General features: G+C 41.1%; 4 protein-coding genes across 6 annotated transcripts in view; 1 reads left to right on the forward strand and 3 right to left on the reverse strand.

Annotated features, from left to right (window-relative positions):
* Positions 1-1,728: 1,728 nt before the first annotated feature.
* LOC115130743 (exosome complex component RRP40) lies at positions 1,729-4,106 on the reverse strand. The gene is given in 5 exon segments (XM_029662162.2): positions 1,729-2,276; positions 2,453-2,604; positions 2,881-2,948; positions 2,951-3,029; positions 3,831-4,106. Coding segments are annotated over 5 exon segments (723 nt in total). The 5' UTR covers positions 4,047-4,106; the 3' UTR covers positions 1,729-2,068.
* A 200-nt stretch (positions 4,107-4,306) lies between these two features.
* On the reverse strand, positions 4,307-8,435 carry LOC135572205 (probable pancreatic secretory proteinase inhibitor). Of its 2 annotated transcripts, none has more exons than XM_065019736.1 (4): positions 8,229-8,435; positions 5,202-5,236; positions 4,922-5,034; positions 4,307-4,595 (listed from the first exon to the last, which is right to left on the reverse strand). In XM_065019736.1, the coding sequence occupies exons 1-4, from the start codon at positions 8,344-8,346 to the stop codon at positions 4,550-4,552; spliced, it is 312 nt and encodes a 103-aa protein (XP_064875808.1). In that variant the 5' UTR covers positions 8,347-8,435; the 3' UTR covers positions 4,307-4,549. The 2 variants fall into 2 exon arrangements, with proteins under 2 accessions (XP_064875808.1, XP_064875809.1); XM_065019737.1 differs by lacking the exon at positions 8,229-8,435 and adding an exon at positions 5,442-6,984.
* On the forward strand, positions 7,062-12,297 carry nipsnap3a (nipsnap homolog 3A (C. elegans)). Of its 2 annotated transcripts, none has more exons than XM_029662164.2 (6): positions 7,062-7,170; positions 9,756-9,963; positions 10,223-10,384; positions 11,123-11,272; positions 11,394-11,480; positions 11,603-12,297. In XM_029662164.2, exons 1-6 carry the CDS (start codon positions 7,102-7,104, stop codon positions 11,677-11,679), a joined length of 753 nt encoding a protein of 250 aa, XP_029518024.1. In that variant the 5' UTR covers positions 7,062-7,101; the 3' UTR covers positions 11,680-12,297. The 2 variants fall into 2 exon arrangements, with proteins under 2 accessions (XP_029518024.1, XP_029518023.1); XM_029662163.2 differs by lacking the exon at positions 7,062-7,170 and adding an exon at positions 7,536-7,715.
* LOC115130742 (phospholipid-transporting ATPase ABCA1-like) overlaps positions 12,186-15,315 on the reverse strand; it is a 42,460-nt gene continuing 39,330 nt past the window's right edge. The window contains exons 34-37 of the mRNA XM_029662161.2: positions 14,937-15,040; positions 14,479-14,571; positions 13,866-14,109; positions 12,186-13,668 (exon numbers count right to left, since the gene is read on the reverse strand). Of these exons, the coding sequence (XP_029518021.1) occupies positions 13,513-13,668; positions 13,866-14,109; positions 14,479-14,571; positions 14,937-15,040 (597 nt within the window). The 3' untranslated portion in view covers positions 12,186-13,512. The remainder of the gene's footprint in view (positions 13,669-13,865; positions 14,110-14,478; positions 14,572-14,936; positions 15,041-15,315) is intronic.

The following is a 15,315-nucleotide window of genomic DNA, read 5'->3' on the forward strand; positions in this document are numbered from 1 at the left end:
GGTGGTCCTGGGAATCAAACCCACTATCCTGATGTTGCATGCACCATGCTCTACCAACTGAGCTACTTCATATTTTCCTCTGTTCTTTTCACTTCCAAGTACACTGCTTACTCAGGAATAGGTGTTACATAATGTTATTACATTCATACTGACCAATCCTGGCACTTTATTCTTGGAGCATACTGGACTAATTTCCCCCCACAGTTTAGCTGATCTTGCACTAATTTTATTTGTTGCAACTGAGAGGTATGTGCCCAAAACCATGTACTTATGGCTGTCTGGCTGATGCAACGTTGCATGACTCCACACTGGCACAGACCGCACAGACAGTCCTTCTTGATTGAGGAAGCTGGAAACTCCCTACTCACTTACTAACACTCTCACTTTATTCTTCCATCTTTTTCTCTGTTATTCTCTCGCTCTCTCTCATTATGAGGAAATGGGATGATGACCCTGTCATGAGATTTTCCATTGACGTCATTACAGTCCAAGATTTCCATGTGTTCTCAGTGTATGCTTGTCCCTGTTGCTTTTTAACAGCCCCATGTCTGCTAATTTCAACGGCGATACAAACGTCAAACTAGGTATGTTTCATGTTAACATTGCTCCACAATCGACTCCTGATTACACAGTATCTGAAGTGTACTTAATCTGTTTTAGTGCAATAAAGTTGCATTTACCAGATGTTGACTGTAATCCAAAATAACTACTATTCATACAATGTTAATGCAACCCTATCATTCCATGTACAGAACCTGCAGGAACCCTAGCGCAAATCCTCCTTTTGAAAACCCAGGAGTTACACCAGCAGGTAAGAATGAAAACAAATAGTCATGTGGAGATTGAATAGTTACACCTCCCTGTTTCACATAAAATGTCTTCCATGCGTTCCATTCCATCTACTACATAATGATGTACTTTGGTTTCGCAGGCAGAGAAAGTCCTGGCGGTGAGGCACATTCTTAGATAAAAAGATGCTATCTAAACCTAAAAGGGTTCTTTGGATATCCCCATAGGAGACCCCTTTGAAGAACCCTTTTGAGTTCCACGTAGAACCCTTGCCAGACGGTTCTACATGGAACCCAAAAGGCTTCCCCTATGGGGACAGCCGAAGAACACTTTTGGAACAATTTTTTTTTTTCTTCCTAAGTGTAGCCACAGATGGCAGACTTGGTGCCCTTGGGACCAGTATTTGTCATGAAGCTTAACTTTATACCTTCCTTCCTCATCTGTGTCTCATCTCAGGACAGAGAGAAGGGGCTGGTATTTGTCAATCGCTGGAATTCATGGCAGCACGATCCAATGGTAGGCAGTCCAGTCAGTTCTTAGTATCACCTCACACCAAGTTGCCCATATATCTATATCTAGACCTCTATACCAGGCGGTGTCAGACTGTTTTTTCTGCTACCGCACGGCAAGCGGTACTGGAACGCCAAGTCCAAGAAGCTTCTGCTTCTACCCCCAAGCCATAAGACTCCTGAACAGCTAATCAAATGGCTACCCAGACTGTTTGCATTTCCCCCCCCACTACTGTTATCTATGCATAGGCACTTAAAAAAAAAAAATCTGAGAATTGAATCAATGCATGAAACAAACCATGTGGACAAAGTTATGTGTAGTAATAATTGTTTATGCCTCTACAGTTGGCATGACCAATATGGGCTACTATATCAGTGGTTCCAGTTATCATGCTAGCAAAGGTAACTGAAAGTGGTGACCCCTTGTGGACTGGTTTGAACAGGAGCACTTATTTATTTTTAATCAACCGAGATTCATTATTTATTTCTCAAATGTAGTTGACGAACAAAATACGTAAAAAAAAATAGGATTATTCACACAGCGCAAACACACTGGGGTCAAAATCCCCTTTGACTTGATAAGTTTCAACTACACTGCATTCATCACTCAGTTGTGATTCATTCATCACTTTTAGCTCAGTAGTCAGGAGAGGAGACAAGGAAAGGAGACGACCACACCAATTCCTCCTTGCCTTCAAATGATTGAGCCAAACCCCATTAAATCAGACAGTTCTCGAACATCCTTCTCCGGAGCAGAGTGGTCCCCTAGCCTAGATGGATCCGTCGGCCACCCTTCTGAAGAGCGTCTGTCGCTGCTGGGCTGTCATGTTCTCACAGCTCTCCAGCAGGTTGGCCACGATGAGGGTCTGCTGGATGGTCTTGGACTTGACCCACACCCGCCCGTTCATCCCCACCACAATCTCAAAGGGGAACATCTTCTCCAGGTCCTTGGCTATCTCACTCTGGGGTGCCAGCAGCCTGGATAAAGAGAGGACATTTACTTTTCAGAACCAGGGTCGTGTTGAGTGGTGCAACATAACAGAATGTTTAGATAGATTTGTAAAATGTAAATCATATGCTGAATGTTAACTGTGAGGCTGTTTTGAATAACACTTGCTAAATGACCATAGACTGGTTTTATTATTGTGACATACCTGCGTACAAGTCCTAGGGACACCTTGAAGAGAAGCCCGCCTGCTCCAAACACCCCCATCCCGTTGGCTCGTCCACAGCTGTCTATACACACCAGCTCCGGCTCCATGTCTTTGTTGGCAATGATGAACTGAGAGTACACCAGGTCCCCCACCTGCAACGGCACCACAGAAACAAAATTGAGAAAGACTAGTGCCATCAAACTTTAAATTCAATTGATTTCAGGTGAATTTGACTTTCTTTACGTGCTCACATGCCTGCAATTGATTGTTAGCTGACGTTTGTAGTGGCTGTTTAAAGAACAGCCCTGGATGATCTTTTCTCTTGGCCCATAGGCTACTTTTTAGGGTGAAGAACCATCTAACGTCGAGTTGTAAAATAGTGAGCCTTCCTCCTGGAAGAATAAAGAAGTGTTTGTGACAATACTGACCTGCACATTAGGTCTATTCCTCTTGGTAGCCCCCTCGAAGGCGAGGTAGGAGAGTGATGCCTGCTCACTCCCCCTACATCCACCTTGAAGATGTCACCTGACTTGGCAGTTATGATGCCAATCACACTCTCCCCCTTTCCTGGAACATACTGGGCGAAAGGAAATAAACAGCGAGTCCATAACTTACTTGAAAAGGACACTGCCTGTGTTGTGCCGAAAATCTCCCCCCTGACAGAATTCTGCCCCCCACCCTCGCGTGAACGCGCACAAACAATTCTTCATTGCTGCTAGTTTGGATTTCTGCTCTTCACTCCGTTGTCGGTTTAGGCTACATTTCACTGAAAACTGAACTGCAGGCATTACTAGTGCCTCCCCCGCGATCAAAACACCATAAAATTAAACGCAGCCTAACTGATCATTGACAGCTGCCTTGAAGGACACAAATAAAAAATACTTTCTGCAACTAAAATCCGTGAAATGTAGGCTAAACTGACGACGGAGTGAAGAGCATAAATCTCAACTAGCAGCAATGAAGAATTGAGTGTGAGCGCTTTCACGCGAAGGGAGGGGGATTCTGTCAGGTGGAAAATTTGTCACAAAACCGGTAACAATCACTCATCTCCCTTGGGAAGTCCAAGTCTGGTACTAGAGTGCAAAATGTTCATGCATGCCATCAATTTCACCAACCTTTTTACCTCATTCCTGCCAAGACCATATTTGTATTGGGGTTGTGAATTGTCTGTTTACTGTGACAAAGATGGTAACGTTAGCTAACTAAATATAGTAGCCAAACTCTGCAGATACCATAGGCACGCGCCTTTCTTTGTAAAACACGTGGTTACCAACGCATCGTGCGTTTCTTCTTCAAACGCATATAATGAATCTGACCCTGAATGATATCGCTAGGTATCTAGATAGGTAGCTATTTATCAGTTATTCCAGATACATACCCTCCGTTGCTGAGAGTCTATCCAGTACAGATTCGGTTGTTTATGTCGTAGGATTCCGCTTTTGCAAACGAGAACTTCATCTCCGTTTCGCCGAAGCCCTGGTCCACAAACAACTTTCTCGGGTTTGCTGTCGGTGATACTTTCAGGCATTTGAAAATAAAATACATCTCCTGGTAATAAAACATCACCAACTTTATCTTTGAAACAACTCAGCATGTCTGCAAATGTGCACTTCTGATAGGGGAAACAATAAATGTGACACAGGAAATCTAGGAAGAAAAAGCAAAAACGGAAGTATATTTGTTGTAGCTCACCCATGTGGTTACTACAAGTTACTACTACTAAGAATGTGACTTTAATGTATTGTAGGTGTAATATCTTGTGTATTGTATTCCAATCAACATACTACGTGAATAATGACATAAAAATAGGACAATATAACACAAACAAATAAACAAACCATGTGGACACAATAATGAGCATCTGGACCTTTAATGATAAAAGATTCCACAGGAGCTGGGACTGAAAAATCGATTTATTCTTTACAAAGATAGTGTTAAGATTGAATACAAATCAATATGATTATAAATGATTGTGTGTGTACTGTGCATGAGTGTTCCATAAAAAACTACTTCTACAATCACAGAAAGAATCAAAGATAAATGTGATGATAATATCACATTCACAGCGGAATCATCTGTACTTGAGTAGGCTACTCTTCAGCAACTTCCGTCTTTCACTATCAAGATGTCTGCATTGGTTTCCCTTAAGAGAGACACAGAAAGAAACAGCCAGTAAGATTTTTTAAAGCAAGCAAAACGTCTCTTATAAAGCTTTCCAGTGGACTAATTCTGTGTTTTCTATAGATCTTTTTTCATAGGTGGAGTAGAAAATCACTTGCCTAGTCATCAGATCTCTTTGTTCAGATCCTGCAACCAGGCAAATGTAGCACCACCCTGTGCTTACTGGCTATAACAAAATGTACAACTGTGCGTGGATGACGCTGGGGGTGCTACAGAGATGAGCAGCACACCCAAACAATTAGAGAGGAAACATTTCAGGATAATTAAACTGATATATGGTAGACTCACAGCCGGTGAACACACAGAGAACACTCGTTGGGGTAAGTGTTTCCATCATTACCGCACACTGGGGAGTAGTTGAGCGGGCATGCCTGGGATTGGCTCATATCCCCACAAGATGGCTAGTAAAAGAATAAAATAACATTTCAAGATGATATCATCTTGCCACCTGGAAGACTAAACCAATCCTGGTTGTCTATAGTCATGCATGGACATTCTCATGAATTCATTTGTAGTTGCCACATTAGTAAAGGGAACTGTAATGATAATATTGTAATGGAAGCCTCACCCTCCTGTAGAGTCTGGACTGGTCTGCTGCGTCTACTAATGCGACATATAACCACAAGTAGAATTGAACCTTTATTCTTTACTACCTATCATTTATTATCATAACTGCTAATGAACAGTACAATCGACAGTACAATCTTTGTCATGTTTTGACAAACTACTGTTCCTAAATGGAAATGAAACATGAATTATGTACAGAATAGGCAGGCATTTTGTTCATATAAATGATTAATGTATTTACCTGCAGAAAAGAAGACAGCCAGGCAGACTAGCAAAAGAGTTTTCCCAATCATGTTCATGTGGTCTGACCAAAAGAGATCCAATTCAACTGATAACAATAGTTGGTATAGGTCCAATTACTGAATGCAGCTCCAAAAGTACACTATAATCTCTATGATGTCTTCTTTGCTACTGTATTATCTGCGATGTGCCTTGCTCAAGGTCTGCTGTTGGTTTAGTCCCTGTGGATGGAGTGGCGTTGTCATATAGTGGAGGTCGTGTCTGTTTGTCTGTGAAATAATGTGACCCTGTGTTGGGTAAAGCTGATGTTTTGACGGCATTGCACCTGACCAGCCCGCCAGCAGCAGTTACGGCAGAGCCCCCCTATTGTCCAAGCCTTTATTAAGGGATGAACATTCCTACTGCCTAAATATTGCTGAGCGCCCAATAAAAACGGGGGTGTGACACTGGTGTTGTTGATGATGAAATGCATACATGTTGACCAAGAGAAACTATCAAACCTTACTATGTAATACGTTTTTTTAAAGCACTGAATTAAAGACCGTACATTATGTTCACTGAATTTGTACCAATTTTGTAATATTTTGGTCCCCACAACAACATAACCTGGTCTTGTTTTCACCTATATGTATACTTATATTGGCCGTGTTCGAGAGCATCAAATCCATTATGCATTATGAGTAAATGGTGACTGCCTGACTGATCTACAAATAACAATGAGTAGTTATTAAAGATGCATGGTGATTTGTAGCTCAGTCAGTCGGGAGTCGCCTGCACTGTCGGCTGCAACGTCGACAAAACCCATTGTCTTTGTGCTAATGCCAACGAGGCTCTCATTCACATGACTTCTAATATGTACAATCAAATATGATTTATATAATAATTTTGCCACAGAAGGCTCAATACAATACGGTCAGGTAGCGTTGGGCCAGTAACCGAAAGGTTGCGGGATCGAATCCCCGAGCTGACGAGGTAAAAATCTATCGTTCTGCCACTGAGCACGGCAGTTAACCCACTGTTCCCCGGACGCAGAAGACGTGGATTTCGATTAGGGCTTGGGTTGGGTTAAATGCGGAAGACACATTTCAGTTGTACAATTGACTAGGTATTTCTCTTTCCCTAAAATTAGTGACAGGGAGGGCGAAAGTTTGAGATGAATCAGACTCTAGAGGGGGTGGTAATTATTCTGGTTGGATGAAATATTCGGAAGAGTAAATTATACTTTTCTTTTCAAATTTTACTTTATTTATTGTTATTCATAATATTTTAACTCACCCAAGTGTGGATATTACATGTCATATTTTATTATTCCTATGCGTTACCAAATTAAATTTTATCTTCTCCCTTGGACCATCATTGAGATCTGAAAGGTAGCTCAAATGAGTATTTTTTTCATGGATCTCTAAATTTGAGCTTCTCTCGGTTTCCGTAGTCTACAACTGCACAACGCCAAAGAGTATCTATTATATTGACAAGATAGCCGAGTGACCGCTCTAACAATGGAAATACATGTCCACAATTGAGCGTAGGCAAGTGAGATCAGGTGGGACCATTCTAGCCAATGAGAGGACAAATACGCGTGTGAACAACAGGCTTATGTTAAATTCTTCTATAAGAATTTAACGACTGCATAGGGCTATGTTTTGGATGACTGGCTGCGGATGTTTATTGAATTGTTTTATTTCTGCCTTTTCTATTCCAGACATCTGAAATTCACTAAAGCATCCCATGTATGTAACTTTAAATCTTTCACTTTTCAATAACTGAGTTGTTTTTCTCAAAGTCGCCGGAAGGCCACGTGCATCCACTTACACATTAACATATGTGTAACAGACTAAACTTATATTCGATCAAATTAGCCTAACTTATATTCGACACTCTCTCATAGACTTCCATACAAAAAAGGACAGAGTAAATCATTTTGGGGCGGAGTAAATCCTCTCGCTTCGCCTCTTCGGACAACTCAAAAACAGTTTACTGAACCAGAGATTTGTAAATAATGACGGTATGCTAATGTCTCCGCCCAACAAAGACAGGCGATGGAGTTTAGGTCCAAAAGAAACCCATATAAATTCATTATTTTGTACAGATTTGGACGAGAGTGAAACGTCTCGCTCTGCCATCCTCTCTGACTGAACTCGCAAAGTGCTCTTGGTTACTTTTTGCGACACTAGTGTTATTATAAAAACTTTCAAGCGAAATGTTTACAGTAAGAAATTCATTTCGCAGATCGTCAAGGCTTATAGAAAATATTTGTTTGAAAAATGGTGACGTGGTAAGTTTGGACTATTATAATTTGGTCTATTTTGACAGTGGGATGAGGGCAAATTCCAATGCAAATCGATTGTTAACATTATTTTAAAAGTTCAGGTTTGTAGCTTAACGGTCACCAGGTTTGACAAAAGTCAATGTGAGTTTCAGTTTATCTATGCAAACGCTTTTTTTTTTGTTGCAATATCCGCGTGGTATTGCGAAATCTTGTAAACTAGGAGAGATTTTCCCTCGGTGTATGTAGCCCAACCGGTCGGCAGATGGCACTATTATTAATTTCACGTCGTTTGACAAATGATTGTCATTCTATGAGAAAATGTCATACATGTTTTATTTACAATGGACCTATAGGATACAGTGTGTGACTTTTATAATTGACCATATCTAACTTTGCATAATAATGTAACATTGTCTTAGATTTTCGAAGCAAGAGTACGAGTAACGTTATGCAATATAATTCATGCACACTGCAGACATTTTTAGACTGAAAGAAGTCAAACTCCAATGTACGACAGACCTTTGGACCAAACTGAATGAAAGGTTGGGTTAGCAAGCTGATTCCAAAACGCCATGGCCCGGGTTTCCAAAAGCATCTCAAAGCTATGTTCAATCTCCGGGCTGTTTCCCAAAACCATCGTTAACGTTGCCCTTGAAAACGCTCGTAGTCTAATTTTTGCCTCCGACCACTCGTAGAAAAGCCAAGTGCTTCGTATATGCTTTTTTTTTTTTGTCCTACCGCGTCACTTTAGGCCTATAGGCTACACAGAATATCTCCGCTAAATATTGGGTTTATCAGTCTGTGACCGCAGATAACTTCAGAACAAAGTTCACTACAAATACAAAGTTACCAATGTCTTTACAATTGATACAAACAAGCGAAGTATAAAAATATGCTTCAAATTAAAACTGGGATGACTGCATTAAAATATAAACAGTAGGCCTATTTAAATCATATTGAAATACATTCCATGTTCAATCAATTTAGTTATATTTTGCTACAGGCTAATGTCTGTAATTTGTCTCTATATTTTATGATGTGTAGCCTAACTGTGCGCAATGACGTGTCAAATCCGTGATTTAGGGCATTTTTATTGGGTAAGCAATAAGACTCATCAATATTTGTAGCCGTAAATGGTCATATTTTTCTAGAAGCTGATCCGTCGTCAGTATTGTGAAATAATTCAAATGTAAAAGTTATATTTGCATTCAGAAAGCTGACCCGTGAACAGCACTCCCTTTCTTTCGATCATACCAGTATCGACACATGTTCCAACGATGTATTTGCGTGGTGTTTTGGGAAACGTGTATCTCCGGCGGTTGAAGGAACGATGCATCAATAAAACATCGGTTAGCCTAAATTCCATCGCTTTCGGGAAACAGGACCAGAATAGTTTTGCTCATAGGAGTAGGCAATTAGTTTAAGATTAATTTAACGTGATAAATAGCGGAAAGACGACACCAAAGGTTTGACTAAAACTCACATTTAAGTCATGACACTGAATAAAGTATCCAGCTGGGTCCCCCAAGCAAAAAAAACATGAAATTAAGAGGGAAATTAGAATACATATAGTATCTTATTAGAATTTCATGCTGTCAGTAATGGACAATTAATTCCATGGTAACGGAATTATGCTGAGACTCCCAATTTCTTTAAAACAATTAAATAAACAAACATTCATTTCAAGGTTTAACAAGCCATACTATGCACAACGACTACTTTGAACAGTTTACAGAGTACATAAAAAAAAACTGCAGATTCATAGTTTGTTAACAGAATTTCTGTAAAATCTCTTTCAGTTTTATTCTGTTGCCAAACGTTGGATATGCACATTTCTTCCTGTAAATGTGTTTTTGTAAAATGTTGAGTGGAAATTATTAAAAGTAGTTCCTGTGCAAACAATTCTATTGTTTATTAAACTTTGAAATCAATCGTTTTTGTTCGTGTACTTTAATCTGTCTCAGCAAAATTCGCTTACCATAGAATTAATGTAAAACCCACATTGACCACAGGGTGTCAGCAGTGACTGTACTTCTCTCATGTCAGGCTCTAGACTGTATTTCCACTGGCCCCCAGCAGCAACAAGGGACCTTCTATGAATTCCGTACCTATAGAATCCTTCCAGAGAAGAACGCTGCCTTCCTCAAGCTGACCAATGAGAAGATCCACCTGCGTACTGCTCACTCCGAGCTCCTGGGCTACTGGAGTGTAGAGTACGGAGGCTTGAACCAGGTCTTCCACATCTGGAAGTATGGTGAGGAGGAGGCTGAGAACAAGCTAGGGCTTTGAGGACCAGTCCATGTGTAATTCAGTCAACTCAGGAAATACTGTACATTGAAATTGTATAAAGGAATGGATATTCACCTACAATAAGCAAGCACTCATGTTTGCATTTCAGAATCCTAAATTGACTGTAAGGGAACCTGCATGAACTCAAGCCCAGAGAACAATGTAAAATAAGCCATTGTATCGTCAGTATATCTCACTGTCTCTCCTGTTGTGTTGCTATCTAGACAGCTATGCTCAGCGGGCAGGTGTGCGCGCATCCTTGGCTCAGGACCCCAAATGGATTGAGGAGTACATCTCCAAGGCCATGCCCATGCTCATGTCTCAGGACAACGAGGTCACGTATTTGGTACCCTGGAGCAAGGTGGACAGGCCACCCAAGGAAGGTGGTGAGTAGCTGAGTTAAATAATTACCCTCTTGTCTGACACTGTTTGAGTTTAGTTGTCCCAAGACAAAAAAACAGAACTTCTCCCTCCTTTGTTTGTGTGTATTTGTGCATGTGTATTGACCTTTTGTGTTTATTTCCTTGGACAACACTAATCCTTTTAGAGTAGTTATATTTCTTGTAAGTACAGGACAGCACCTTGTGTTTTTAGCAGGAAATGAAATCAGACATGTTTACCCAAAAGAGGTGGTGGCAGGTAGCCTCGCTTCTTAGCATGTTGGGCAAGTAATGGAAAGGTTGCTGGTTTGAATTCCCCGAGCTGACTAGGTGACTAATCTGTCAATGTGCCATTGATCAAGGCACTTAAACCTAAACCTGTAAGTCGCTCTGGATAAGAGCGTCTGCTTACTGATTGAAATGTAAATGAGTGATTTCCCCACAGGGAGGAGTTTAGCCTAATTTAAAAGGAGTTTTTGAAACGTACAGCACATGACATTCATATTGATTTGGTAAACAAAACCACTGTGTTCCAATGAAGAAAAAGTTCCTTTCAACACATATCTGTAGTGCTATGTTGCATCACCCTCAACAGTTGAATGCACTCAGTTAACTGCTCTAGAATTAGTGTTCTGCCAAACCACTGAGCTCAATTTAAAGCATTTGCAGAGGTTAGGGGTTGGTTTAAGAAATGATGATAGTTGGATATGTTGCATATTATTAAGGGCGTTGTCTGTGTTTCAGGGGTATATGAGTTGGCATCGTTCCAGATGAGGCCAGGAGGCCCAGCAGTGTGGGGGGAGGCCTTCCAGGCTGCAGTCAGTACCCACGCTGCCGGGGGGCATGCCCACCTGGTAGGGGTCTTTCACAGTGAGTTTGGACGGCTCAACAAAGGTACAGTAACAATCGGGTCAATGATTATCAGGATGGAATGATCTAACACGTGTAACAACACTGATATTATAATATGAATGCAAGAGTGTGAGGCAGAATGGGATTTCTCCTTGTTTGCCAGTGAATGCCCTGTGGTGGTATGAGAGTCCGGACCAACGGGCAGCAGTACGCCACAAAGCCCATGGTGATGCCAGGGTGGTGGCAGCCGGTAAGCACTTCAATTTATTCCCCTTTTAATCCAAGAAGAAAAGGGAATTTTGACAGCTCTATTCACATTTTAGTTTCTATCTGCACTCTTTCAAATCTCTCTCATGATCTCTCTCCCCAAAGTGAGGGAGAGTGTGAGCTATCTGGAGTCGCAGACGAGCAAACTCATGTTCCCCTGCCCCTACTCTCCCCTCAAGTGATCTCACACTGAAACCCAGGATTAAAGGGACTAAACCTCAACTGGATCTAATATGCGTCTTACACTGTTTATAGACCTAAGTAGAGGTTATAAAATGCTACTGAGATTTCTTAAATCCATCAACCAATGGTGATCATGTCATCTAAATGTGATGACAGTTGCACTCAAACAATGAATTAATTGTAATTATGAATGTTATACTGATATCAATATATAAGTCACTCAGAACCAAGTATAATTAGGACCTTGGCTATAACAATGTGTATTTCATTCTACTGAGGACTGTTCAGTCTTAACAATAGATGGCTCTTGTGAAATGCATTTATGTTGGAAAGAACTGCTTGTTATGAAATGCCTCTGTCCTGAATCAAACAGTTGTTAGTCATGGATTAGATTTATATTATAGGTATAGATAATTGTGCCTTATTCATCGTGTACATACCACATGAATACTTGTCTGGACCATGTTGACACAAGATTAAGAGAATGGAAAACACTTGCCAGGACTGAGGATTTGCTGGGTTTTATTGTGTAAATAAGTATTGTACAGGGCGAGTAACAGACATTCCCACAGCCTTTTTCTCAATACATTAAAAACAAACAGCTATTAAATAAATCATTTTCTTGGTAGGATTCTTTCTTTTTGATCAAAAACAAAACAAACAATTGTATACAGTCTGTGGAAATTCCAGTGCAAAAACAATATTCCAAATAACACCACAAATAAAGTGCTTGGAATGTTGAACTGCCCTCATTTCAGGCAAGCTTTGTTTCAAAATACTGAGTCATTTCACCCGAATGACCACAAAATGAATTTCACAATAAAATGGCACTTGACTGCACCGGTCTCTGCAACGATACATGACAAGCTTCCAGGTCACACGTTATGACAGGAGTTCAAAACTGACACGGCACGGTTGATCCCTTCCAGTATCCATGATGATGTTACTCGATTTACTATTATCATCCCATGGAGGGAATGTTTCTGTTTTCACCTAGTGGTTAGGTGGTGAAAATACTGAAGTATCCTTAACAGTTTGTCTGGCAGGGCACTGTGGTATGTTGTGTTGAGGTATTCATTGCAAATGTTGATCATGTGTCTTAACCCACAAACAAATCTTTTAGTTTTCTGTAAAAGCTATAAAATGTTTTTTTCATATTTTTTAACTTGTAGTTATTTGCATAGTGTACATTGAAAAGTGTACTTAGTCTCTGCAATTGGAGTGTTTCAAAATGGCTGAGTCCACTACATAGTAAGGTACTGAACTACAAGGAAGAACATTCATAATTACAGTAATGCCACAATGTACTTAGCCAAACAAAATTAAACTATTCCTTGATAAACAAAAGGTACATCTTTCAAAACAAAATCAAACCAATTCAGATTCTACAGTACAGCCCTTGGCCACAGAAATGATTGGGATTCTTCATCATGTAATTCTGGTCTTGGAGAACAAAACCAAAAGAAACAGACCATGAATTATTTTCCTATCATTGGTAGAAACCAGTTAATTGGAATTACACAAATGAACACAGTTTCCTTAAAAATATACACTGCATAACGTCTGCTGAAGCACAGGATAGAATTATGGCAGTTATTCCAAGTTTAATACTCTTTCTCCTTAATGACTATTGTGAAGGGCTCTCTGGGCCTCAACTCACTTCAGCACGATTGGGAAACTTTGCATTGAGCTTTCCAGCCGGGCCCTTCCGAGGGCAACACCTGGCTGAAGAATTAAAACGTTAAAATACTACTGTAATAATACAAGGACATAAACTCAGTCCAACACTGTTTGCGGGTTCCAGTTTTGGGTGGAAGATGGTGTCTGTTTGCTCACACCAAGCTCTCCTTTAGCCTCTCCTCGGCTATCTTCTCTTCAGCCTGCCGCGAGCTGAGCGGGGTAGTGTCCATCACCGCCTCTTTGCGCTTAACTGAATTGTCTTTTGAGTGGTAATCGTCACTCTGGTCCTTGGCAAAGTTCACAAACACCTGGTAGAGAAGAGAGCGTGTAAGCTATTATCACAGTACATCCCAATCCTCAATAGCGTACATGATGCTATGTCCAGTCTACTAATAAAAGAACATGCAGAAAGACAAACATGCATAGTGCTGTAATCCACAATCACACCTCAACGAAAACAACTCTTGACCACAAAGCCTTAAATCAGTGACGGATGGCATCTTACCTGGTCCAGTGTGGTCTGCGACACAGAGTAGTCTTCTATCCGAAGCAGGTCCTTGTTCTTGGCCAGGATGCTGAAGATGTGTGCCAGGGAGGTGAGAGAGGAGGGCAGCTGGTACTGCAGCATGTTCCTGTGCTTCTCCTTCAGGGTGCTGCCCGGCAGCTCGCTCTCAATGAACTTCATCACCGGCGGCAGGTCAGGGTCCGCCCCCGCCACACGCAGGATGATGGTGTACCCGTCTCCGAACCTGGAGAGACAGAGGGAAGGAGAAAATAAGGGGGGTGGGGATCGACGACAAGGTGAAACAATTATTTTATCATTCTTTTGGCTCACAAGAAAATAAGATGAGTGTTTAAAAGGCAAACAAAGAGATTTCAGGAGAGGTAAAAAAAAAAAACAGAGGCTTGTAAGGCACCTCCCCTTTCAAATGATTACAAAACCATACAAAAAAGTATTGTTAAGATTACAACATTATGAATTAGGGGTGTTAAAAATAGTAAAATAAAAAATATATCAATACACCATTTGAGCAATTTACTGTATTTAAAGCCACAGAGCACACTTTGTAGGTATTGGCTTGTTTCATATGCATCAGTGAAAGGACTTGTCATTTTACCTATTCTTTAGGTGCTGAACGCTCCCCAAGCAACGGAATCTGCCGTTGACCATGATGGCCATTCTGGTGCACAAGGCCTCACATTCCTCCATACTGAAGACACAAAATGGTAGACACAGACATTAGGTACAGTGTAAAGGAATTGATGAACTAGAAATCACATCCCTGCAAAGGTTAGTCTATGTCAAATAAGCGAATACCATGTCAAAGTAAAGTTAACACTCCAAAAGCTATTATTGTCATCCTGCACAGTAAGTGGGTAAGCAATACTTTGAATCATGTAAACTACGTAGTACAAGCCAATAGGCTACATTTGTGCTAATGAGGATTGCCTAACCGCAGCCTATACCGTACATAAGCTATGCTGCCAACCAATCAACAACAAGACCATGCATTTCAATGTATAGCAGTTAGCTCTTAGCCTAGCATGGCTGAGGTGTTATGGTGTTTCTGGTTACCTGTGCGAGGTGAGCACCACGGAGCGTCCCTCCTTGATGACGCTGTGGATGCAGTTCCATAAGGCCCTGCGCGCTTTGGGGTCCATCCCAGTAGTGGGCTCGTCCTGTCACAAAGAGCACAGCCAGGTTAAGGTTGGCCCACAGGTTGAGCAGGAAACACACAGAGAAGACCAGCAGCAGGGGGGAGCAAGGCATTATGGCTCTTCTAGTGTTGCATTATTCTATTAGAAACTTGCTTTCTCTCTGGCTTTGTTTGTCTTTTCTCTTTCACTCTCACCATGTCTCTTGCATTGTCTCACCACTCAGTTTCTGTCTCTCTCTCCCTTTATCCCACTCACAGCTGATGTGGCCAGCCCCTCTCTCCCAATAGGAGCAAAAC

This window comes from Oncorhynchus nerka, linkage group LG6, assembly GCF_034236695.1.
Source record: "Oncorhynchus nerka isolate Pitt River linkage group LG6, Oner_Uvic_2.0, whole genome shotgun sequence".
In the NCBI taxonomy this organism is placed as follows: Eukaryota; Metazoa; Chordata; class Actinopteri; order Salmoniformes; family Salmonidae; genus Oncorhynchus; species Oncorhynchus nerka.

Coding starts and splice junctions, on each gene's coding strand:
- nipsnap3a (XM_029662163.2), top strand. CDS start 7,641: ATGTTTACAGTAAGAAATTCATTTCGCAGATCGTCAAGGCTTATAGAA. Junction 7,716..9,755: donor GTTTGAAAAATGGTGACGTG/GTAAGTTTGGAC, acceptor CTCTCATGTCAG/GCTCTAGACTGTATTTCCAC. Junction 11,481..11,602: donor TGCCAGGGTGGTGGCAGCCG/GTAAGCACTTCA, acceptor CTCTCCCCAAAG/TGAGGGAGAGTGTGAGCTAT.
- LOC135572205 (XM_065019736.1), bottom strand. CDS start 8,346: ATGGTTTTGGGAAACAGCCCGGAGATTGAACATAGCTTTGAGATGCTT. Junction 5,237..8,228: donor TCATTCAGTTTGGTCCAAAG/GTCTGTCGTACA, acceptor ATGTCGCATTAG/TAGACGCAGCAGACCAGTCC. Junction 4,596..4,921: donor TCTCTGTGTGTTCACCGGCT/GTGAGTCTACCA, acceptor GTCTCTCTTAAG/GGAAACCAATGCAGACATCT.